At 38.5% G+C, this 25,584-nt stretch overlaps 2 protein-coding genes across 3 annotated transcripts in view; both read left to right on the forward strand.

The window, feature by feature from the left end:
• FRRS1L (ferric chelate reductase 1 like) overlaps positions 1-8,972 on the forward strand; it is a 15,045-nt gene extending 6,073 nt beyond the window's left edge. Inside the window, exon 4 of the mRNA XM_011364987.2 lies at positions 3,398-8,972. Coding sequence (XP_011363289.1) covers positions 3,398-3,570 — 173 coding nt within the window. The 3' untranslated portion in view covers positions 3,571-8,972. The remainder of the gene's footprint in view (positions 1-3,397) is intronic.
• A 6,166-nt stretch (positions 8,973-15,138) lies between these two features.
• TMEM245 (transmembrane protein 245) overlaps positions 15,139-25,584 on the forward strand; it is an 89,656-nt gene continuing 79,210 nt past the window's right edge. Inside the window, exons 1-2 of one of the 2 annotated variants that reach the window (XM_011364943.2) lie at positions 15,139-15,754; positions 24,248-24,365. In XM_011364943.2, coding sequence (XP_011363245.1) covers positions 15,161-15,754; positions 24,248-24,365 — 712 coding nt within the window. In that variant the 5' untranslated portion in view covers positions 15,139-15,160. The remainder of the gene's footprint in view (positions 15,755-24,247; positions 24,366-25,584) is intronic. The other variant, XM_011364942.2, reaches the window with a different exon arrangement.

Genomic DNA, 25,584 nt, shown 5'->3' on the forward strand with positions numbered 1-25,584 from the left:
TGAGTCTCTGTTTGTTTGTCCTGTTTGTTTGTTGCTCTTAGGTTGATATCCCATATTTAAGTGATATCATGTGGTTTTCAACTTTTTCTGACTTAGCATGATTATCTCAAGGTCCATCCACATTGTCATTTTTGACGAGAATACTAGATAGCTGGTAGTGTATTTTTCATGGAACATCATATCCAGAGGCACTTGCTATCAGCTGTTGTGAGGTTAACTTTGGTAACTTGGTTAAAGCTTTTTAACAGCATTTAAAATAATTTTTTTTTGGCGGGGGGTGGGATTTCAAATTACAGAGCTAATGGAATATACATTTCTAAGTGAAATTTCTTTCTAGCAGAAAAACTTGTGAAAGATGCACCTTTGACTTTTCTCTTTATCATTTTTCACGTTAGGGTGGTGACGATGTCATGGCCTGTGTCCATGATGACAATGGCAGGGTCCGCATACAGCACTTCTATAATGTAGGCCAGTGGGCAAAGGAGATTCAGAGAAATCCTGCCAGAGATGAAGAAGGAGTCTTTGAGAACAATCGAGTCACCTGCAGATTTAAACGCCCTGTGAACGTCCCCAGAGATGAAACAATTGTTGATCTGCATTTGAGTTGGTATTATCTGTTTGCTTGGGGTCCAGCCATCCAGGGTAAGCTTACATTTTGGCATCTGGCTTAAACACCAGACACCATTGTGCTTGTGTTCATTATTGATTGGGCAAGAAAATGATAAGCACTTTGGATAATATAAAAGAAAAAGATATGATCCTACCTTTAGAATGTTATATTGGACTTATACACATGGACATACAAATGGACAAGTTATACACATGCATAACTAGAATAGTACAAGATAACATATGATGAGCTGAATGCTTAATGAAACAGATCATATGCCTGCTATATGTGGGATATGGGCTATATTTAATTTTTACCACATTCCCATTTACTTTTCACCCATCATTGAGAGGTATAGGTATTATTATCTGCATTTTAGAGAGATTAAGGAACTTGCTCAAGGCTATACTACTAATTAATGGGAGAACTAAAATTCAATTATAAATCTGTCTGACTCCAAAGTCAGCGAGTACTCTTAGGTCCTATGCTCTAAATATAAAAATACTGAGCATTTTGGAGACTTCTCTAGAGACTGACACCAAGAGTTTCATTAGTGCTCATTTTATGACTATTCTGGTGATCACAAATCCACCAAACTATCCTATAATTTAGCTCATTACTCCTCCAGTTTTAATGTGTACATGAATTGCCTGGATACATCATTAAAATGCAGTTTCAGTAAGTCTAGGGTGGGGCCCGAGGTTATGCATTACTAACAAGCTTCCTACTGATGCTGGTCCATTGATGACTTCACTTCAAGCAGCAAGGCTCTTCAGCATTTCCCCACCAAAGACCCAAGGATATCATGAGACCTTAGAGGCTGCTAAAATCAAGTTACACTATATCTTCAGCATTCCCCCAGGTTGATCAGCCTAATGGCCTGACCAAGAATGGAAGTAAGTTATTAACAATCCTTGTAGGAGAATTATTCTGGTTCCTGAGAGCTGCATCTTTCTTTACTGTATGCTTATCAACTATCTAATTGCCTAATCTAATCTTTTTTGCTTTAAATTGTTTCCATTGATTGGTCTGGAGATTTAATATGTATATATATTTATTGCCTGTTTCTAATTGGGAAAATATTCGGATGCCTTAAGATTTGTGACATCTTCCCCATTTGCTTATTTCCCTGACTACCAACAGTGGATCTGCAATTATATCTTTTGAGTACTTTCAATACCCTGGGAAATAAATTATATCTCAGCTTGGAGAAATGAACTCATTTAAAACAATGAGATTTGATATCTAAAACTTTGAGTTTGTGCATTGGTTTTGCCCCTTGGTAGCTATATCTAGCCTTTAAATTCTGCATTCCAATTTCTTTGTATCTAAAATGGGAATAATAATAATAGTGACTTCATAGGATTATTATGTGGATTAAATGAAAACAAGTATCTAAGACTGCTTTCCAGTTGGAAAGTGTTGTGCTTCTTACATGTGTGGCATAATAGCCCGCTGTTCCAGGCCCTCTCCAAATCGGACCCTGCCTTGCCTGATAAAATTGCTCAGGACTTCTGTTGTTCTTCTCAGTGTCTCCAAACAAAACAGGCACATTCCTATCCTGGTATAGAGGCTGGCACTTCTCCTGTTTTTTTTAGTGCCTTTCCAACACCTCTCTGTTGATCAAAACTCTTCATCTCCTTAAGGTCTCTCAGAGGAGATAAGCTTTGAGCCAAGGCGAAGGAGGGTATGGATTAGGTTTTCCTCGAGGAAGGCATGCATGAACTAGAGGTGCTTGGGTAAGCCTAGGAATCTATGTAGGTGACCAACGAGTGAGGTTAGGTAGGAGAGGTGAGTGGGATCTATTGAGAGAAAAATCTTTGTGCCAACCTAAGGAGTTTGATTTATGCTAACAGGAGCCAGCATAGACGCCGGAGCAGGGAAGTGACACATCAAGTTCAGCATGGCTTCCTGAGCAGACAGGACCTTAACAACCATCACTCTGAGCTTATTTCCAAGGAGACCTTTGCTCTGATTTCATCTGCCTTATTCTCCCTAACCCAAGTTTCATATAGATTATACCCATATGGATATTCATATGGATCAGGAGGTCAGGCACCTCTAATCAATGTCAACTTATTAAATATCGTTTACACATAGCCGTTCCTTCTTCCCACTTCTAACCAGGTCAAAAAAAGTATCCTGCCTAAATATTTATTTGGTATCTTAATCTTCCTACTTTTTGCACCGTTTCATCCCACTGTGCCAGAAAGACACACACACACACACACACACACACACACACACACACACACCCACCCACCATGCTCTCTGGCTTGGCCTGGGTGAGCTACCTCTTTATGTCCCACAGACAATGAAAAAGAGGCTTCCATCTGTAAGGGAGTCTAGTGTGGTCAGGAGTTGTTAATAATCCATATATAAAGTGCATATTTGAGGAAAAATATAAGTAGCTCTTGCTCTTTGAAATCAAAATATAGTTTTCCATTTGGCATTAATAAGATAAAACTCATTAGAGACCTTAAAAGCAGATATTCATTCAATAGTAAGTAGCAGTCTTAAAACTGGGGTGCCATGGAGAGACTAATCGCATTGTTTCGGTAGGAAGTATGCATATTTGTGAGAACCAGTCTTTTTGGATAAATCTAACTAATTTCTATCTTCTCCGTTATATGTACAGTTATAGGGAATTCTGATAACTCTAATACATGATTTCCAGATATAATCACTACTTATGTATTCTGAACTAAAGGCTTTACTTTTTATGCTGTTTGTATATATCATTTTAAATCTGTGCTGTTTTTGATTGCCCCTTTTTATTTCTTAAAGGGTCTATCACGCGACACGATATAGACTCACCACCAGCATCAGAGCGTGTTGTCAGTATTTACAAGTATGAAGACATTTTTATGCCATCAGCTGCCTATCAGACCTTCTCCTCTCCGTTTTGTTTGCTTCTCATTGTTGCCCTGACCTTCTACTTATTGATGGGAACCCCTTAATTACAGCTGCAAAGCCAACACATTAAGTGGATTAGAAAATCTTTAGCATATATTTTTAAAGACTATGCAGTCTAATTTTAGCTTCTGTTGTTTAAAAAAAAAAAAAGACTCATGATTTCAGCTTTTCGGAAGAAAAAGCAAGCTTCTTTTCTAATCAAAGAGGATAGTTTAATAATGACCCCATACCTCTGGAAAGTACTTAAAACTTTTCTAAGCACTTTCAAATAAGTTTTCTTATTTGAGCTTCACATCTCTGAGTTGGCTTGATGAAAATTATTGTTGCTGTCTTACTGAATGGGACTTGAGACCCAGGAAGGCTGCCTTTTTGTGACCCACATGCCATGTAGTCATGGCTACTTGTCACTTAACACAGAGCAAGGTAGAAAAAAGAGCAAGGCACAGAAATCATGTCTCTAAACAGCCTTTACTTTTCCAACTATAGCTCGGGAGACTTACTTCGAATATTACAAAAGAGAACTTCACTGGATGGCCCTAGCTCAAAGTCAGCCTTTCAGGCAAATTTCCACAAAGCTTAAATGCTTTTGAGTACTTTATACAGCTGATGGGGAAAATGGAGGAGGTTAAAGAGATGAAATGGTTCATATTTATTTGAAACTTCCTCTCAATTAGTGAATAGCTTATGAGAAAACATTTTTTATTGTTGTTAGAAAGATTAGAAACAGCTGAGTGTTCCTGAAGATGTAAAATTATGTTAATAATAAAAATGTGGGCATTCTTAGCAATTAGAATTTGGACCCTTCTACCACTGTATTTTATAAATTAAGGTATTCATCTGTGGTTACAGCTAATTTTCTTGTCAGAGTCAGCATATACTGTAATTAAATACGTAATATAATATTCAAATCATCTTAATAAAAATTTAAGGCGTTTTGATAATAAATCAACATTTTTGGAGATTGTGGAAATTTGGAGTAGAAACGTTTTACAGATGAGATTTTTTTTTTAATTAGAAAATGGAAAATGATCTGTAAATTGAATTCAGCTAGATTATCCATTCAGACTTGTTCAGACTTGTAAATTGGATTGGCAGTCAGCATAATTTATAATAATACTTTGACTTAATGCATTTCTTTTTTTTCAAAGAAACCCTAAGTTTCCTTTGTTCCAAAAGTCTGTGTTAATAGCCCATTTAGAAGACGAGAATCTAAGGAGATGATTATTTTGCTGAGGCATTTCCATTGTAGAGGTCTGGAGTCCTGTGGCTTGCCTGGCCGCCCCCCCCCCCCCCCGCCCCCCGCCCCACCAATTCCTTTAAAGCCGGGTCCAACTTTATGGGTTGTCTTTTTTTTTTTTTTTTTTTTTTTTTATTAAATAACACTGGAGACTGTGATTTCTAATGCCATCCTTGGAATTCATGTCAAAGGTGAAAGTCCAGCTATGGAGAGAGCTTTCCAGATTGTTCTGGAACTGAACAAAAATAAGGAAAACACTGAGATTCTGCAACATCGCACAGTTCGCCAAGCACGTCTGAGGGACTTAGGAGAAATAATCTTCGTTGCAGATGGAGGGAAGTCAGATGACGTCAGCCGAGCAATGGAACTGGGTAGGATTCAAACTCAAGACATCTGGTTCAAGTCCTTGGTCCCACCTACCATCTGCTCGTAACTAAACCCTCTTCGGTTGTGGCTGAGGATGGCCTGTGCATCACGTTCTAAGCTGTAGTGGTTGTTTAGTAGTGAAGATACTAAATATGCAGTCACCCACATTGTAAATAAGAAAGAAAATATTTTTATTTTTTTATTATAAGAAAGAAAATATTTCATTCTCTTGTGTGTATAATATTTCAGCTATAAATAGGTTAAAACTAAAGGGACACTTCAGCTAGTCTCTGTAGCTGGCAGGGAAGGGATAAATTAATGGATTTTCCTTCTACTTACATTTCAAGTCAAGTAATTATTTCAGGAATTGTTTCTACTTTGATTACCAGTTTTGCATACTTGTGCTTAGAACTTTCAATGATTTCTCACTGCCATTAGTGTAAAATGCAAACACTTTGATTACTTCCAATATAATCTTTTGTCACCACCCCTCACTGGGTATGACTTAGCAAGACTGAACTGCTCTCATTTCTTCAGACCTGCTATCTCACCTCTCATGTTCCCTGTGCCCAAACATTTTTCGCTTCCTGTGAAAGCATTTCTTCCTCCAACCCCGTGGACTAGGTAGGTTTAGATCCCTGCCAGACGCTTCCATAGCACCCTGGACTCCCCCATATGTGCTTCCCCATCCATACATTACTGTAATTGCTGGCTCATCCTTCCTGCTAACTCCCTAATGCAGGGACCATTTCTTGTAACTCATCGTTGTAACAGATACTACTGCATAGTAGATACTCAGCAAACATTTGTTGAATGAATAAATAAATGAAACTGTACTTCTTTGGCAAGTTTGGTTCAGAAGACTTGTATTTCATAGACACTGTCAGATTGGTCAACGTTTTTACATTCTTCCACCTGTAATTGAAGTGTAAATCATCTCTTTAGCAAACACTGAATTTATCTTTTGAAATGTAAATAGGAAGATCATTAGTAACAACTGCTGTTTTGCCCGACAAAACATAGTTGACATTTTTAATAGTAATCATTGTTCAGAAATAAGAATCTACAGACCAAGGATGCAGAACAGCTTTTAACCGTTGTCTGGGAGAATCATCAATTTATAGATATACTGAAGTTAAAACTCTGTAGACTCCAATTTCATTCATTCTTACCTAATATAAGAGAATCAACTTCTATTTTATCTCTGTATTCCATTTTCTAACATAGTTCTTGTTACAGGGGAAATACCTAACCAGTGTCTTTTTGTAAATGGCTGGAGTAGAACAATAATGCCTGCTATATGTAATTAGTGCTGTTGTAAGCACTGTACATGGATTAACTCATTTAATCCTCACAACAACATAGGAAGTAGATTCTATTACTAATCCAATTTTACAGTTGAAAAAACAGACTAGTTACTTGGCGTAAATGGCCAGTGCTGGCAAGGACTTTAGAGACCATTTACTCCAGTGCACTTAGTTTGTAAAAGGGCAGCTGAGGCCTAGGGAGGTGATATGATTTCCTACACATTCATGTCTTCATCCACATTCATTAAAGCTTGTATTAAACGGAACCCACTATCCACACTCAAAGTAACCAGGTGATTCCTTTTTTCCCCTTTAGTAATTTACAATGAAAAAGAGGACTCTTTATAGTTTCATTTGGGGAAAGGGGCACATTTTACTTTCTATCAGCCAATCATTTTAGTGCTTTTAATGGTTAAAAAAAAATAATACTACCACTGAGGTTGTGTGTCATTCCTAGCTCTAGCCTAGTGGTCAGCAAATTTTTTATAGAAAGGGCCAGATGGTAAATATTTTTGGCTTCGTGGTCTCTATTTCAGCCGTTCAACTCTGTCATAGATAATAGTAAACCAATAAGCATGGCCGTGTTCCAATAAAACTTGATTGACATTGAAATTAGAATTTCATCTAATTTTTACATGTCACAAATATTCTTCTTTAGATTAATCAAAACATTTAAACATCTAAAAAAATATTCTTAGCTTGTGGGACTTATGGAAATAGGCAGCAGGTTGGATATGGCCTATGGGCTATAGTTTTCCCACACTTGCTCTCAGCTAAGAGATACATCTATGTGTTGTGATCAGTTGTAAAGTACACTACCAGTAATGTATTACTGGTTAATTGTAAAAATATTGAAGTTAGTGAATAATTTGTTTAAATAAATTATGGTTGACTTATTGTCTCAATGATGGCATTCCCATGCACTTCCGCTCTAATCTGTTGTTCAGAATTGGGGCAAAAGAGATGGCAGTTAAGTCAGAGCTGAGTAAGCAGCAATTTTGTTTAACCTTAACTATGGCAGTCATGAATGACATTTACTGTTGCATTGCTCTTCCTGGTGGGGATTACAATGTTTCAGAGTAATATATTTCCCTGTAGACAGTTTTTCTTAAAGTTTTATCAAAATTCGCTATACCCACAGGAATATTTTACTCATGTGACGATGGCATCTACCTTGTATATCATAATGGAAAAATGTTTGAGAACCACTTCTATAAGTCAGATGCTGAGATGTACATACTTTGTTATATATACTTGTATGTCTTCGTTCTCTAAACAGAATGGGTTATATTTAGTGAACAGTTTGATTATTCTCGGTATTTGTATACATATTTGTAAATACACAATGAGGCCTACATATACACTCCATGACCATTTTATTTGATGGTCTTTGCCAAGATTGTTTCTGTTTCCGATCTCTTTAAAAGCCCAAGAGATAAAACATTGTGTGTATTACAGGCAAAACTACCCTTGAGTTTCTAGTAATTTAGTTTGTAGAAAGGATTCCTGGATCCTTTTTTAAGCCTTGCCTCCTCCATTTAACATTATATGAGTTGTTAAGAATGTGTAATATATCATTGTTGAGTTTAACTTTTCTATATCGTTAGTTAAAAAACCAAGACTAGTGTTAACTGAGTATAGGGCATGTTGATGCAAACCATACATGTTTTGTATTTAATTAGATTATTTATTTAGTTATTCAATTATTTAGTTTCAAGTTGGACTTCTTTGTTTTTAGACTTAATAGATGACTATAAGTTTCTTTTCATGAAAAATCGTGGCTATGCTAATTTTAAATAAGACTGAAAATTTAAGTGAATCATCCATCTCTGTGGGATTTTTCACTTAAAACATACTGATATTTGACTAACGCTTTCGGTTTCCAACCCCCTGGATATTTGGTATTAGGCAAATAGCTGTTGAGTTCCATTCTTCTGGAGAGTAAGCGATTCTCTCGGATTACGGGGTGCTGCAGGAGTTGTGGCATTCACCCAGGTCACTAGAGCAGTTACCACTTCATCACACAGAATGTCCTGGCCACCAGGAAGAGTAAATGCAGCTTTTCCATATGCCTTATTCCCACAGATGCGCTGATATGCTGGAACAATCTGGCTCCAGGAGTATGAATATACTTTTTTGAGATTATCTATAAAATACTATTTTGTAAAAACTATGCCTTTAAATGGACATTGATGGGTTATATTTGTTTTATAATAATTGTGTACCTAATGTTCAATCATGATTGATTTTGAGATTTATGTATATTTATAAGCCTATCTCATGTGAATTTTTACTCTAAGAAGTGTGCTCCCTTACTAATAAAGACATGCATTTCTATTTACGTAAAGTAATTGTAGCAATATTCCTAGAAGCTACCTAAATCATTGTTCTGTCCATTTGCCATCACAAATACTTTATCCTTAGAGGATTATGTTACAGTTAGAATACATTAACTAGTTTAAACTTTAAAATATAAATTCTCAACATGGTTTAAAATTCTTCCTGTTGATATAATTAAAGTTAGTTTATAATTCCTTATTGCTTTGCTTTGGTGTATTTTTGGTTTTCTATTTGTTTTACATCCTTTTATTAGTAAAGTCTCCTTGAAGTTATAGACCTTGAAAGATGACAATCTCTTCTTTGACCAAGGAAAATCATGTGGCAGTAATAAGGTAAAATCCTTATAGAGAAACAGTTTGCAAAATAAATCTGTATGTATAACTTCAGCTTAATACCTTTATCAAATAGTAAATGGAGGCCTATAATAATCCCATTTAAAGTGTATTACTTGGTTAATAGTGCCTAACTAAGTCTAAGAACTTAGTTATAAGAACTTCTATTATGAGCCTTATCGGTAACTAAATCATATTATATATCAAGAATAGTTAGAGTTTAGTTGTAGAGCTTTATGAATCATTAAGGAAATATGGAAACTACAGGATGTAGTAGCTGAGCTGCTGGTGCTACTGGGGCTAAGTTGAGAAACTCAAGGAATGTCATGTTATGAAATAATTAGGCATTATCACATTCTGCATTACAGACTCTAATTCTCACCGCCCCCCGCCCCCCCCGCAAAAAAACACCAAGTATTTATTGTGTTTTGGTATTTTAGGTTTCCCCGTGGTATTTATTTTGCAGTGTTCTCCGTGGGGAGCCCAGCTGTCAGACTTGCCCCTGGTTGATGTTTGATTTGGAAATTTCTTAGGCCTCAGTCCCAGGTGCAAGGGCCAGGGGGTAAGCTGTAAGAAGAGACGGCTGAAGTGGAGCGGACATAAAAGTCTCCGGCATCCAGAAGCTTTAACCACTTGTTCATTCATTCCATAAATATTTATTGAGGACTCTTATGTGCCGATCCCTATGCTAGACACTGCACAAGAAGACTTCAGAAAGAACAGCCCTTGATTTCTGCCCCTAAGAGGCTCACAGCCTTGTTAGGGAGTCAGGTACCATGGTGATACCTTTCAGTGACAGCAGTGGTAAGGAAATGCTCAGGTGTGGTGCAAATCTGGAATAGGGGCCCTCATCCAGCTTGGGATAGCCAGGAGGGCAGGAGGTGGTAGTGGAGCTGAAACTTAAGGAAGAGCCGAGTACAGCCCCAGAAGAAAGATCACCATGGTGCGTTGAGGAAACGTTGTGATTTGACAAGAATTGTCACAGTTTCCTATTGCTGCTGTAACAAATTAACAAATTGATGGCTTAGAACAACAGAAATGTATTCTCTTGCAGTTCCAGAGAACAGAAATCTGAACTGAATCTTGTGGAACTAAAATCAAGATATTGGCAGGGCTATTTTCTTCTGGAAACTCCAGGAAAGAGGACCTTTCCTTGCTCCTTCCAGCTTCTGGAACCTGTGGGTATTCTTTCTTTGGCTCATGGCTTCATCATTCTAGTGTCTGCCTCTGTGGTCAGATGGCTTCTCCTCTTATACAGTCTAATCTCCCTCTCTCCCTCTGATAAAGATACTTTGTGATTATATTAGGGCCCCACTCATATAATCCAGGATAATCTCCCTATCTCACAATCCTTAATCTTATCTGCAAAGTGCCTGTTACTATGTAAATTGACAGGTTTTGGGGATTGGGACCTGGATATCTTTGAGAGCCACATTGCTGGGCGGGGTAATGGGAGTGGGGACAGGTGAGGCAGGTCCATCACCTTGAACCTTGGAAGTCTTAATAGAGCTTGGACACCTTCCCACAAGATAAGGAGGCTTCGAAGAGATCAAATTATATTTTATAAAGATCACATTGGCTGCAATGTAGAGAATTAATTGGAAGGAGCAAAAGGGCAGACAGACCAGCTAGAGGCTGCAGCGACATCAATATGGTGACAAGAGTATACAAAAAGGTGACACTTAGGATTCAAAACCAGCCAGACTTGGTTCCCAAATGAAGACAGTTCATACGAATAAAGAGGAATTAGTCTGGGCAATTTGAAATGCAACCCCCATCTTCCGGTTTTCTGTCTTGCTCCGATTTGCAGTAGAAGGCTGGCTGTTGGATGGCCTCGGCCTTAGTTGGAGTATATTGTTTGGAGTAGAGCCAAGGAAGGGACAGGCTGGGAATTCCAAATCCTGATCCATAACTCAAATTTCAACCATTCCAGATAAAATGTTTCAGTTAAAATCACTTCTGGGAAGACGAAGAGCCAGCCACTTTTCAGACCAGCAATTCTGGCTTTCCGCAATAATTGTGAATCACGAAATTTACCTTGCAGATGCCCATTTTCTCTATCAACCTTCTCCTCACCATAGAAGAGAAAGGGAGAGTTACTTTGGTTGCAGACTTTTTAAAAAAGTATGGTTTGTTTGTTTTATTCCCCACCTCAAAGATCTTCCCAAGCTTTTTTTTTTTTTTTTTTTAATTCATCTTGCCCTTTCCTGGGTGCATGGGTCTTAAACTGGGTTGGTTGAATCAACTGATAATCTTTTCATCGACTTTTTTACAGACTGATAAAATTGTCTTTGTCAACATGGCATGGAAGGTTAGCTGCCGCTGGATAGCACAGTCGAAAGGACGGGAACCCAGACTAGAAAGACAGGAGCCTGGAGGCAGGAAAGGCTATACTCCACTCAGTGAACTGGCAGGACCTGTGCTGTAAGTGAGGTCACATATCCAGCATGAGAAGAGGAGAGATAAGGGGGAATAATTAGGGAGTTTGGAAGGACCTGATTGTATCAGGCTTGTTTGAATCATTTATTCTCAACCATTGAGATTTTTTTTTAATCTCATAGTTACTTATCACACACACACTGTTTTCTTCTAAACCAGTTATCTACATTTTGAGTCTGCCAGTTTTATCTAGTATCAGATACTCAATGGTTAGTTACAGTAGGGAAAGCAAATACATGTCATCTTGTGTACCTACTTTGTTCAGTGAGTAGTGGCTCCCTAGAACGTCCCACTGAGAAGGATTTTGAGGCTGCGTCTAGGCTCAGTGGGAAGTATTTCAGTGGTTGATTAGCAATGTCTGCCATAAACTTTGCTAAAAAGTGGTAACTCATATTTGAAATCTGAATGCATGTCTGAGTACATTTTCACATGGTCTCTCCTCCAGCACTGTGCGTACCACTTTCTACATAATGTACACACTCCATTGTAAGCACTGGACTTTGTACAAAGCAGGTGTTTAGTACAACTCAGTAAACGTTTATGGAGACACATGGAGGAATCTACAGAAGATACAATGCCTTGAAGAACCTTCTCCCTACCTGTGTTTGTTTTATCTCTGGGGCTGTTATCTTGATACCTTGCGAGTCTGTGGACATTAATTGTTGTTTAAGAGATGCCTCTTGGCTTCTCTAGGACAAAGTGAAGAGTCACCCTGATAGCTACTAGCAGATTCTCACCATGTCCCAGGCACTGTGCTGCTGCTACTGTAGACACAGTCTCTCATCCCATCCTCACAGCAATCAATGATGTAGGTATTATTATTTTGTAAGCCAGAAAGCTATCTGTTGCAAGAAACGTAAAATCCAACTGAAACTAGATTAAACAATTAGGAAGTTCATTGGTTCAGGAGGGCCAAAGGCAGTGTGGTTCCAGGGCCAGCTTGATCCACTCCTCTGAATGTATTTTACCTTCACTGTACCCTGGATAATTATGGAGTCTATTCTTCCCCGAGGTCATTGGAGTGAGATGTTGTGTGAGGCCAACAAGGAAAACCCAAGTAGCCTTGTATTTTAGAGGAGCCGCCTAAAAGCACATGCCCTGTGAGGTAGAGATTTGAGAGAACTGCATATGCTCTTCTCAAATTGTTTGCAGGCCCTATATCCTAGTATTTTGATTTTTCTCTTTCAACTATAAAGAATACCTAGAAAAAACATCCCTAGGGTTTCAACACTATTTCTCACACAAGAAGTACAAACATTTTTTTAAAAAAGGACATCACTCATTTATTCACATGCTCAGCAAACACTGAGCTTCTAACCTGTATGGTAAATGTCTTATGCGGTGCCAAGTGCTGAGGAAACAGAAATGCCTTAAACTCATGAAAACCACTGACATTGACTGCAGTGTTGGTGAATGCAATTATAGAAGGATGAGCAAAATCCTGTGGGAACCCAGCCTTGTGTTAGGCCATATAAATGGTGTAAGTTTCCAATGCCTCAAACTTCATTTCTGTTAGAGTTCCATTCATGACTAGAAATTCTATCGGAAACCTGTCAGTTCTATTGGTTTGGCCATTATAACAATTTTGAAGTGGTCAGCAATTTTGCCTTTCATTGAGACTTGGAAGCAGAGCACTATGACAGGGCATTTTTGATTTGCTGAGCTGGGGTCCCAACACAGTTTAAGCAACATTACCCTACCCCTCGTGTCCAATGCATACATACGTCAGTTTCTGTTTGCATCCATTGATAGTTGCTTTTGTTATGCAACATGAGATCTTTTGTAACTGGTTGGAGGACAGAAGGGATGGTTTGGTCTTTGCTCCCTCACTGCCCCTTTGGATGGTTTTTGAGCCCCTGTGGTTAGAGGACTGAAGGTCAGACATGGAAGAAACTCTTTGTGAGAGGAAATATAATACATTGGGCACAGTGACCTAGTTTACAGGTTGGGTGACAAAAGGGCACAGAGTCTTCGAGTCAAGGAGAAGGACTTCTTTCCCATCTCTGAGTAGAACCTAGCTCTGCTTTGGTACCCTGAGGATTAGAAGTTTGGAAGTATCCAGGGTCTGGAAATAGTGACACAGGCTCTGGCCATCTTATGATGGGCACTGAACTCAGTGAGCTATGTGGGCAGCAGGGTGGACATAGGGTGGTTGGTGGTTGACTCATGTCTCTGGGTATATGTGAGGCATCCCTTTGGGATTCCCCGGAAATCACCGAGGACTTTTTGGGAGGGAGACCGAGGCATTGTTTTTCTATAAATAGGAGCTCGAGTCAGTGAAAAATGGATACTAAAAGCAAATGTGACCGTAACTTGTAACCGTAACCTCAGCAGGCCCAGACAAAGTAGTTAAGAAGCAAAGCAAAATGCAGGACTACTGAAGCAAAATATTAACAGAGTCAGAGTTCGAAGACCATTTGAAAATCAGAATGATCTGAAACCCAAACATGAGATGGAAAGGAATTATTATTTTTTTTAACTTTAAGACTTATTGAAAACAGAAAAGGGATAACTTGCAGGGTTTTGAAGCACTCATATATTGAGTACTCAGTAAAAACCTTTCTAAAAAACAAAAAAGCTGTTTGAGATGTTTCATTAGCAGGCTTGTGTCTTAAGACCATCTCAACAGAACAGAAGCACCTTGCACTGTCCCAGAGCTGCTTTTTCTCTTCTGAGATAAGAGCTTCTATTATTATAATTCCCATGTGACAGAGAGGAAATTGGGGTTAGGAGCTTAAATTGACCTGACCCAAAGTCTCAGAAACAAAATAAAACACCTGGGGTCGTTTGAGACTCTGATTTAGAGCTTTTTCAAGAGTTGCTCCCATGCTGACACCTACACGGATGATTGTCAACCAGTAGCTACACTTTACAGTCCTCTGAAGAGCTTTAAAAATATGCCGAAGGATCCCTGTCAGACCAATTAACATAGTAGGCAAGAGAACAGATTTAGGAGGCAGACTTTGAGTTCGAATCCTTATACTGCCACTTACTAGCTGTGTGATCTTGGCGAGGTACTTGTCTGTGCCTCACTGTTCCTCTTTGTAAAGTGAAGTTAAAAACACCATCTTCTTTGTAGAGTTGTTCTAAGGATTAACTGTGTTACTAGGAATGAGGCCCTTAGAACAGGGCCTGCCGTATGATAATCGCTGTTTAAAATCCTGCCAAATATACCAGGGCAAACACTCTTATGTGTTTATTAATTAAATCAATAAAATAGAATATGGGGATTGGTCTTTTATAAGTACTCCCCTTCAAGATTCTAATGTGCAGCCTGGGTTTTCAATCTGTGAATGTGCCTCTTTTGGGACTCTGCCACCCGAAAAGTTGACATTAACCAATTGGTGAAGGGAGCCTTTTCCCCCTCATAGGATTTTGAGCCCAGAAACCTGTTACTTGGATCCTGCGGGGACCAATGGGCGAAAGGAGCCCGGGAGCGAAAGGATTCGCCCTATACTCTCTGGGAGTGGTAGTTTGCCAAAGGTTCCGCAAGCGCTCGGTGGCCATCGAGAAACTACAACTCCCACAACGCCGCGCAACGCCCACCCTGCCACTCGCCGATGGCTTCCCAGTACCGCCTCTCGGAGGCGGTGGCGGCGGCAGCAGAGGCGCCATGGCCGACGGCGGCGGCGGCGGCCCTGCCGAGGCGCCCAGTCCGCGGGAATCCCCGGGCCCGGCGCCGCGGATTCCGTGCACGGTCGCGCCGGGCGGCAGCGGTGGCGGCTGCGGGGAGACCCCGCGGACGGCCGCGTTGGCGCTGCGCTTCGACAAGCCCATCAAGCAGGCCTTCTACAACACGGGGGCCGTGCTGTTCGTGTGCCTGTGCTGCGGGGCTGCAGTGCTCGTCTACTTCATCCTGGAAGCCTTCCTGCGGCCGCTGCTGTGGGCCGTGCTGTGCGGCACCTTCCTGCACCCCTTTAAGAGCTCTCTGACGCGCCTGGGCCGCCACTGGCTGCAGCGCCTGCACCGCGCGCACACGCCCATCGTGCTGGCCGCGCTGCTGCTGCCGCTCTGCTTCGCAGACTACGGCGTCGAGGCCCTGGGCGAGCAGGCGCTGCGCCGCCGCCGTTTGCTGGTGCTGCTGGGCGCCGGGGGCCCGCTACTCTACGGCCTCTATAGCCTTGGCAGCTACCTGGGCGTGCAGGTGCTGCTGGCGCACGCAGGCGCGCTCATCTGCCGCGGGCTGGACTACTTCAGCAGCCTGTGGGTGAGTGAGCCTGGGCCCGGTCCCTCCGTGGTTCCGGCGGGCACACAGTAGTCTTCTCTACAGCCCCAGTGCACCGGGGTGCGATCCTGCAGCCCCTTCTCGCTGTGCAAGGGAGACCAGAGGTCCACACATGTGCGGCAATGTCAGTTTCCGCCTTCCTTCCTATGCACCTGAGGAGCTTGATACGCTTCCTTCCAAAGAGAAGGAGGGTGTGTTTGAAACAGTTTGCCTGTCCATCGCCTCATCCTAATAGACCCTCTTAGGGGAACCCTGTTAGGAGTTGCTGTTCCGCTTGCAGGTAGAGACTCCAGAGCATCGGTAGGTGGAGTTGGATTTACTCCTGGTCATGGGGATGGGCGGGGCTTCAGCCGTCTTCAGTTCAGCTCACGTGGGACCTTTCTGGATGTCAGAGCTAGACACAACTTAGGTTGTGCAAGGACTGCTGTACCACAGCACTCCTCCTCTGACTGGATTACTTAAGCAGACTGGATTAAAGATTGTGATTTTTGGATCACCCTGGGCATATTCATAGAACATTACAATGCTTTAGAATTGGAAGGGATTTCAAAAATAATCTCGTGACACCTTTCCTAATTCAGATCAGATTATAGACCAGTTAATTATCCAGCTATTTAACTGGGGACTGTTAAAAACAAGTGGATATTTAATGCATAAGAAAGCTAATTTGTCAATAAACAGAACCATTTGAAAATAATTTTATTCACTTCTGTCAGTGTTAAATGCACCTCGACGTCAAGTTGCAGAATAGTTCTTATTTGTCCGGCAGAGTTTTGACTTGCTGAAGGTTATTGGTAAAGTGATAATTGATCCCAGAACTCTTCTCTTGATACTGCTTCTCAGGTCAAGTTAAAAGTTGATTGATATTGCTGTTACATATTAGGCTTTAAGGGATTTAAAAAGGAGTAAGGTGTAGGCTCTGACTTGGAGGTGCATATAACATAGATAAATTCATTACCCACCAATTATGGGCCAGCAACTTATTGCAAGGTAATGGAGAGGAGCTCATCTGAATTTTGTGATGCTGCTGGTGTGCAACTGCTAAGTGATCAGACAGAAGCCTTCACTTCCAAGAGGGCCATTTCCGTCGTGATGGGGAGGAGGGATGTAGAACAATCCTCTTTCACCTGGAGTTTGCTGGATTGTGTGTGGAAGTGATTCTAGAATTAATTTACTCTCTATTGCCTGAAGCCTGCCACTCTTCAGGAGAGGTTTCTGATGTCCAGAGAATGTGATTGTCCCAAAGTCACTCAAATTATGATCCATGGTTCACATTTATGGAGTTCCAGTTCAGTATTCTCTTTTACCTTTTTTTTTTTCATAATTCAGTTAAGTTCATTGAATGCTTCATATAAAAGACAATACTATATGCTGTTAAAAAATGTAAAGACTACTATGACATGTTGCTGTCCTCAAGAAATTCAGTCTTGTTAGAGTCAGACACATTTGTAGATTCTAACTTTTTTTGACTCGTTATTACAATTTACTGTAAATTACTGTAGCGATGACCAAGTAACATATCCACTAAACTGTAGGAAATTAGAAAAGAAAGGTCTAACATAGATAAATAGGGTATTTTCATACTAGAGTAGGAAATTGAATACATGAGTAAATTGTCATGATTAGTGGAAAATGAAGCATTTCTGGAATTGAATACTTGTAAAGAAGTGCCCACAGCTCAGTGTATATAGTTTTGATTATCTTTTTGCTAAAGACAAACCCCATCTTTGAATTTTACTTAAATACCTCTGTACAGTTTGTGGATGAGCAGAAGAGAAGGGCCAAGATCCGTTAGGCTAGAGTGTGGAGGAAGGGCAAGCTGATTAAATGATTTTAAAATGACTTGAAACCCAGCTATTTGGCTGAAGTGGTGGGAGCAGGAGAGAAGAGGAGAGGGTAAAAACTCTATTATAAATGAGACAGGATGAGTTAATTAGAAATGAGTGTGCAGTGGTAGAGGGGCTAAATTGAGAGTAGAGCCTGGAGGCTGATCTGAGTTCGAGAGAAACAGGCTTGCAGTCTTGTTTTCTTGAAGCAGCGTAGGGGTGGGTGGGTAGAGGTGAGGTGTACCTGAGAACAGAGACAAGGAGTCCTCAGCTCTCTTCCAGAAGTGCTGATTAAGGCCTGACATGAGGTAAAAAAAAGTAGGTCAGGTGACTGGGCAGGGAGCCCACTCGTATCTTTTCTGTCTCATAGTTCACAGCTGGTTTGGTTTTGTAAAGCCAAGCAGGGCTGCCTGATATAGGAAAAGTTTTTATGCTTTCTGGACAACTTGTAAATTTGAGTCTGCTGCTGAAGAGAGGTATAGATAGAGAGGCAAAGAGAAAAGTTACATTTAAGCAAATCTACATTTTGGAGAGCTGACAATTCATACATTTAAGATAAAATTTTTGAGAGGTATGAACCAGGCACTAGATTAGGTACTTTCATGTGTGTTATTTCATTCTCAATCATGTGAAGTAGGAGGGAGAGATTTCACAGTTGACAAGATCGATTAGAAGTTGATCTGTTCTATTGGTAAATGGTATTCAACAGACCTATCTACAATCGAAGTCCCTTTGTCATTCTTTATAAAAAATATAAACTGCTATGACATACATCATACTGAACTCTGTCGGTAACTTGCTTCAATAAGGATTTAAAAGTTTCCCCCCAATACGTTGTGTTTAAATTTTTTATCTTTTTTTTTTTTTTACTATGAATTGTTTTTAGTAATTAGGAAAAAAATGCAAGAATATCAGAGTTGGACTAACCACACATGTTCTCCCAAAGACCCCTGAGTCATCTAGAAACCTTAGTCATCTCCTTTCTCGCTTTTATCCTTGTATCTGAATTTCCAAGTACGGTTCAGTTTTCCTGTGTAGTGCCCCTATTTTCCTTTGTTACCAGTTTATCCTTCCAGTTCAGCTCCTCTTCATCTCACTTTTGGGTTAATTCAGCCTCCTAGCTCTTTTCCTTGACTTCAGTCTCCTAACACACGTCCTGCTTACAAACGAAAGACTAATCATTATGGTATGAGTAATTCTTTTTAAACAGTTTCAAATATGTTAGAATGTTGTACCGACTTAGTGATTTCTAATCACTTAAAAATCATTGGTTGCCCCAAGTTCACATGTGACTCAGTCCTTAGAGTCCTTGGCATCTCCCCACAGTGTAGAGGTGTCAAGATAAATCTGAAAAGCTAATGGCCTCCCCCGCGCCACCATTTTTCTTTGCTAGGAGTGTTTTAGTTTCCTCTCTCCATTAGTTCAGACTTGTTAGAAAAATCCGAAGACCTGTTAACAGTTTTTGCAATAGTAATAGGTTTGTGTTCTCTAGGGTCTCTGTTCCCATCGTTTCCATTTTACTTTATAAAGAAGTGTGAGGTAGGAAGAATAGTGGTTGAAAGATGAGAAGAGTGTAAATTCTAAACTGAGTTCTGTCAGTAACTTGCTTTGTGACCTTGAACAGACCAGGGCTCTTCTCTGGGCTACCACTCAACACCAGTTGTGTGAAGTGTGAGATTAGCGTGGACAATTTGTAAGGTTCCTTGATGTGCAGTTTTGCACATCAGATGAGTTTGGTAGTACTGCCGGTGAGGCTCTTAGGAGGTATACACGAGCCATCCAGGCCTCCTCCATTCCACTTCTGAACTCTTTTCGGGATGTGTTTTGACTTGCCTGGCAACAGTAAGAAGGAAGATTTCCAGTGCTTACGTTCTTTCTCAGTTAAAGATTTTGATTAAAAAAAATTTCTTGACTCTTAAGTTCCAATACCACAAAGAGAAGAGTTTTCAAAATAGCATTAAGCTGACTTAGAGAAGAATGAAGTACCCAAAGCACTAGCTGATTGGGCCATGATTAGGGCTGTGGCTTCATAACTTGGGAAGACATCTGTTGATTTATGCTCTCGTAAAAGACTTGGGAAATTGTTTTGCAAAAACAAACTAGCCAGGTTGTTTTTTCAGTTAATGCCCAGATGACAGTAAATAAAACAATGACATAGTCGAAAAGGCAAAATCTACTTACATTTTATATATTTAATATTTTTTAAATCAGAAAACTACATACGGTTAAGTCAAATGAAAGGAAAATGTGATTATTAGCTTACTTGTGCTAAATAAATACTAAATACTGCAAGTTTTTCTGCAGAGTTCTATATAGTATCTAGCAGACATTATGCAGTCTTATATAGTACTTTAACATGAGTATTGAATGTCTATTTTGAAACACATTGTTTTGAAGAACATAAATTTGGGAAAGTATGCTCTCTTATGTATAAACTGTTGCTCATTGATTTATACGGGGAAGAAAATTCATACTTGAGCAGGTTAACTCAAGGTAAGCATAGAGAGAGAAAGAGAAAAAACTCTTAAAGGTACACTTTTAGGAATTCATACTAGAAATTATGTATGAAATTTGAATGCGCAAATCCTTATTTTCAGTTTGTTATTTTAAAAAATATTTAGTGATTTAAAAAAATGACTCAAGTAAAACATGCTTGTTATATAAAAACAATTTAAGCAGCATAGACGTGTATTTGGTAAAAGTGAGTCCTTGTCTCTGCGACCATTCCACTGTACAGAGGTTACTGTTACTGATGAATAGTTGTCTTCTATGCCTGTGTGGACATAGAAAGTATAGGATTTTTGTTTTTAAAACAAAAATAGGAAACCATATATATAAGTCAGCATTTTGCTCTTTATTGTCATTGTATTTTGGACATCTTTCCTTGTTAACACTTACAGATATACTTCTTTCTTTTTAATAGTACTATAGTATAAAAAGTTGTTTTTTCTAGATACCTTTTAGAAAGCATTCCTGCCAGATTATTTTAGCCTGAATTTGTATTAGGATAATCCAATAAACATTTTTAAACATATCATAATGGTTTAATAGAAACTCTAAAAAAGTTTTTATAAATGGCCATACTTTTTTGAACTAATAATATTCTGTGACTCTTCTAAGGAAACACTTAAAAATATTGAAAAAAAATTTATAATCCAAAAGAATATATTTTTTTTTAATTAACATTTGCCAGGCCAACGTATAGTGCCAAATGGGTACTAGACTAATGGGATCACTTCGTAACTTATGTAAATGTGTAACCACTATGTGGTACACTTGAAACAAATATAAAATAATAGTGAATGTCAACTGTAATTAAAAAATACAAATGAAAAAATTCACTATTTATAAAAATAGTAATACTCTTAGGAGAAAGTTCAGTACTTGAAGAAATGCAGAGAAGCAAATTACTTCCAAAAGTCCAACCATCCAGAGATAATATTTTTTAACATTTTGATGAGTATATTTTTACCATTATAAATTTGCACTTGCATGAATTTATATTGTGTCATTGAATATAAATATGCATCACACCTTTGAAAGTCTGAAAAACTGTTCCATTATGGAGATAGCATTATTTAAATAGTCCCCTGTAAAATGGCATTTAGGTTATCTATTTTTCAATATTTTAATCTGCTACAGTGAACATTTTTATATCAGCATAGTGTATAGTGTTGATATACTCAATTCCACACAAGTGGAATTGAGTATATTTAAGTGGTTATTTTAAACTGAAATGAGGTAATCTGTGAGTTTCATTTAGGTTTAGTAGATGAAAACACATGCTTCTCTTTAGACCATGAGTTTCCCATAAAAAATCTGAAGTATGCAATCTCTTATTTTTTTCTCTCCCTGCAAATGATACTGATTCCTAAGTACAGATGAGAAACAAAAATTTTTTGGAGATTGGTTTAAAAGTATCATAGGCTTAAAATCTGGAAGTTTATACCTTTTCTGATCCTCTAGTTCAGCTTCTGAGGGCAGACTTCCTACTTTGTCATCCCTAACTTATGGTCAGCTTTTGCTCACTTTTAGTGATGGTAGCTTATTCCATTTTTAGATAGATAATAGTCTTTTAGAAAGATTTATCCTCCTGTTGAGCTGAAATGTATTGCTTCCTAATGCCACCTATTATTTCTTCTGCCAGAACCATGGAAAATGAAGTCGGATGCCTTCCTCAGAGGACATTCCCCAGCTATTTGAAGATAGCTATCAAATCTTGACATTTCCTTCCCTTTTCTAAGCTAAAACAGTTTTTTCCCCAACTATATCCATATCTCCTATGTTATTTCCATTTCCTTTTCCTTATTGCTGATGTGGTTCAGTAGCACAAAAGTCACTAACAATCACCCTGATATGGGTATCGTACTTTTGTTAATAGTCACTCCCATCAGTTATACTCCCAGTTTATACTGAACTAAAAGGTAGCTTAGCTGCCCTCTTGCCATTCTGTACTTGTGCAGTTGAGTTTTGAACCTAAACACAGAACTTTGCATTTCCTCTCTCATTAAATTTAATCTTATTTGAATGAGCCCATTGTGCTAACTTTAGGATATCTTTTTGAATCATAGTCATCTCAGTTTTTACTGACTGTTCCCAATTTTGTGTAATCTATGAGTTTGATTAATAGGCCTTCTAGTCTTTCATCTAAATTACAGTGTTCAGTAGGATGGGGCTGATTACCCTGCGTAACATCCATTTATTGTTTCAACAATCTGTAGTTGCCAAAATCAACTGTTATTATTTTCCCTTGTGAATATTGGAGCCACTTTTCCTCTTCTTTATTTTGCTAGCACCACCCTTATTTTACCTTATGGTTAAGAAAACAGACCCTGGAGCCAGATTTCTGGGTTCTAATCTTTTTGTCACTTTTTATCTGTGTGACCTTGGGTAAATCACTTCTCTGAAGTCTCAGATTCTTTAATCTGTAAATTGAGAGTGACAATAGTACTTATTTCCTGGGGTTATGAGAATTAAATGAGTTCATGTACATAAAGCATCAGAACGGGGCCTGGTCTGTAGTGTTATATAAGTGTACTATTATTATACTCGTGTTCTGTTCTGCGCTCCATAGTCATATCTCAGATTCTCTGAATTTCCAGGGTTAAATTTGTGTAGTTCTTCCAGCCCTAGCTTTTTTGAAGCAGCTATAGTCTCATGTCCCATGTACTCATATATCTTGGGTTTAAGCTCTCTGTAATATTTCATCTAATAGAGTTGCTTGATGAAAAATATTTTAATATCTTTTTTATTATAAAAGAATTAGTGCTCATTAAAGACAATTTGGAAAATACAGAAAAAAGTAAAAGAGAAAAACAAAATCTTACCACCCAAATACAACCATTAATTTCTTAGTACATTTCCCCTCCTGCCCCATGAAGTGTAGATATAATCGTGTCATTATGTGTTCTTTTTTGTATTTTGCTTTTCTTTAATATTCTTAAGAATACTTTTAATCACATAGTCTTTGTTTACAAAAACCTATTTTAATGGTTGCATAACATTTTATTGAGTGAATCATCCATACTTAACCACTTCCTAGTTGTTGAACTTTTAGATTTATCAACTTTTTAATATTCTCAGTTATACTCTGATGAGTTTCTGTATATAGAATTTATCATTATTTAGTAAGGTTCCAAAGATGATTCCTAGGTTAGAAGTTATAAACATTTTTAAGACCCGAAGACTATTTTTGTTGATCGATATGACCAAAATAGGAGGTAGCTTTTTGTTGTTGTTTCATAGTAATTATCTTTCCTTTATCTCTATTCTCTGAATTATAGCTTAAAGTTCTTTTTTGTCGTTGTTTTAACTTGCCTTTTTTCTTTTTCCAAAGTTCAGGTTATTTTTATAAGTTCTTGGTGCTCACGTTGTAGATTATATATTCTTTCCATATTTTGTAAATGTCCTATTAAAATATGAGGTTATTAGAGAGTTTCCGCATAGGCTATGCTGATACTTTGTAAGTGCTGGAGTCATTTAGTTTTACTGCAGGGAACATTGAGGAGGGGGCCCTAGCTGGTTCTTCTGTTCTGAAATCTTGCTGTTTCTTCCTCTAGTAATTGTTTTTTCAGTTACACTTCTTCAGCTGTGCATATAACTCTGGACTGGGGTCTAACCATCTGTCACCTACATTGTTTCATCAGGGTCACACTTCAGCTGGCTGCCTTCTTTTACCTTTAAAAAATTCTCTTCACTGTAATAAGCATATTTCATAGGCCGTAATGGAATCCTTTAACCTGATTTTTTTTTCCCAGAGAGCTTTTCTTTTCTAAACAATCTATAGAGAAAAACTTTAAGAATTGTACAAGATTAGGCTCTTAAGTCCATGGTTTAAACATTGAATATTTTAAGTATCTTTATGCATACAATAGTTTTTTTAACTTTAAGATATCTTAAATTAAAACTATCTTTATATTTTTTGTTTATAATATTTAAATAATATCACTGCATGGGATTTCAAATGCCTGTCTATTCCAAAACTTGATTTATCTAAACAGAGGAAAACCTACATGTACTCCTTTAGCACCACCAAACATCAGCTTATCTGTGTTGTGTCCACAGCTATATAGATTCTTGCACATTTTGTATATTGTGTTTATTTTCATGTATATATCTTACAACTATGTCTATATTTCATTTATTTAAGATCTGGACGTTGGTAGTTGGCTATGTGTTGACTGTTTCATTCAAGTGGAATGCAAGCACTGAACGCTACTTGAGAGCAGTTTCAATTCCTGTCTGGATTATATTGCTTTTTCATTTAGGTGGGTCTTTATAGTTCTTGGGTCTCAAATCAAAGTGAATTCTTTGTAGTATTACATGTTGCGTTTTAAATTCTTTAAAATAATCTTTAGAAATGTTCTGCTTTAATCCTTTATTAATCTTAATGAAAATGTTATGCTTTAAAATGTCTATCTTTTAATTATATTGAGCGTTGATTTTCAAAATGGTTCTTTAAAAATAAATATATCTTAAAAAGTAGAGCACACTTGGACTATATGGCCGTTTCTGAGTGTAATACTTCAGGAGGATACAGATTAGCAGTTGAGGATGGTTAGAGATACTCAAGATCATGTGTGAGGAACGGTTAAAGAAACCAGAACTGTTTACTCTGGATAAGAGAAGCGAACTAGGCTATGGGGTAGGGAGAGGTGGAGGTAAAGAGGATATAAAATTGGAAGCCTGTTTTAAGTATTTGAAGGACTGTCCTGTGAATGGTTTAAACAGATCTCTGTAACATGAAGGAGACGTGTTAGAGCAGTGAGTAGAAAAGTCTTCAGAGAGAAAAGTCTCTGTTCATCAGAGCAACGATCAGCGTCAGAGCTGCTCTGAATAATGAATTCTCTGTTATTTGAGATTGCACTGTTAGCCGAGTGGCTGCTAGGATGCCCTAGAGTGATTTTTCAGGGACTTTTTATCTCCACATCTCAGCCTAAGGAAACATTAAGTTCTAATTTAAAAACAAAATTCAGTAACCTGAAGCAGTAGATAACCTATTTAAAGCAGGTTTTTAGAGCTACTTATTTGTTTAAAAATAAAACAGTACTGAAATTATGTCTCTGCTTAGAGTCTGATATCAAATAAAGCGTTAGTCTCTAGCTTTGCTGACTTGGAATACTAGAGGAGTTTATCAGCAAGATCCCCCAGTGTCTGATTTGACTCATTTTGTATTTGAGGAAGGCGGAGGAGGGAGGCAGGCAGATGTGTCCAGGAGGCTCTAGACAAACCGAAGGAAATGCAAATGGCTGATGGGTATGGACCTGATCCTCAGCCACTTGTTAACGTTTTTGCATTACACTCTAAGGTGGATACATTGAAGCTTTTGCAGTGCTTCTTTGAGCCATTCCACTTCTTCTGGAGAGAGAGTTTACATCCAGTGATATTTTTGGAAAATCAAGTCAGGCTGCATGACTTTAGAATCTATGCCTGATACAGGTCATTCTGGGGTTAAATGGAGAAGTGGAGTTTGAGTTTGGGATGGTC

This window comes from Pteropus vampyrus, unplaced genomic scaffold, assembly GCF_000151845.1.
Source record: "Pteropus vampyrus isolate Shadow unplaced genomic scaffold, Pvam_2.0 Scaffold103, whole genome shotgun sequence".
NCBI classification, from domain to species: domain Eukaryota; kingdom Metazoa; phylum Chordata; class Mammalia; order Chiroptera; family Pteropodidae; genus Pteropus; species Pteropus vampyrus.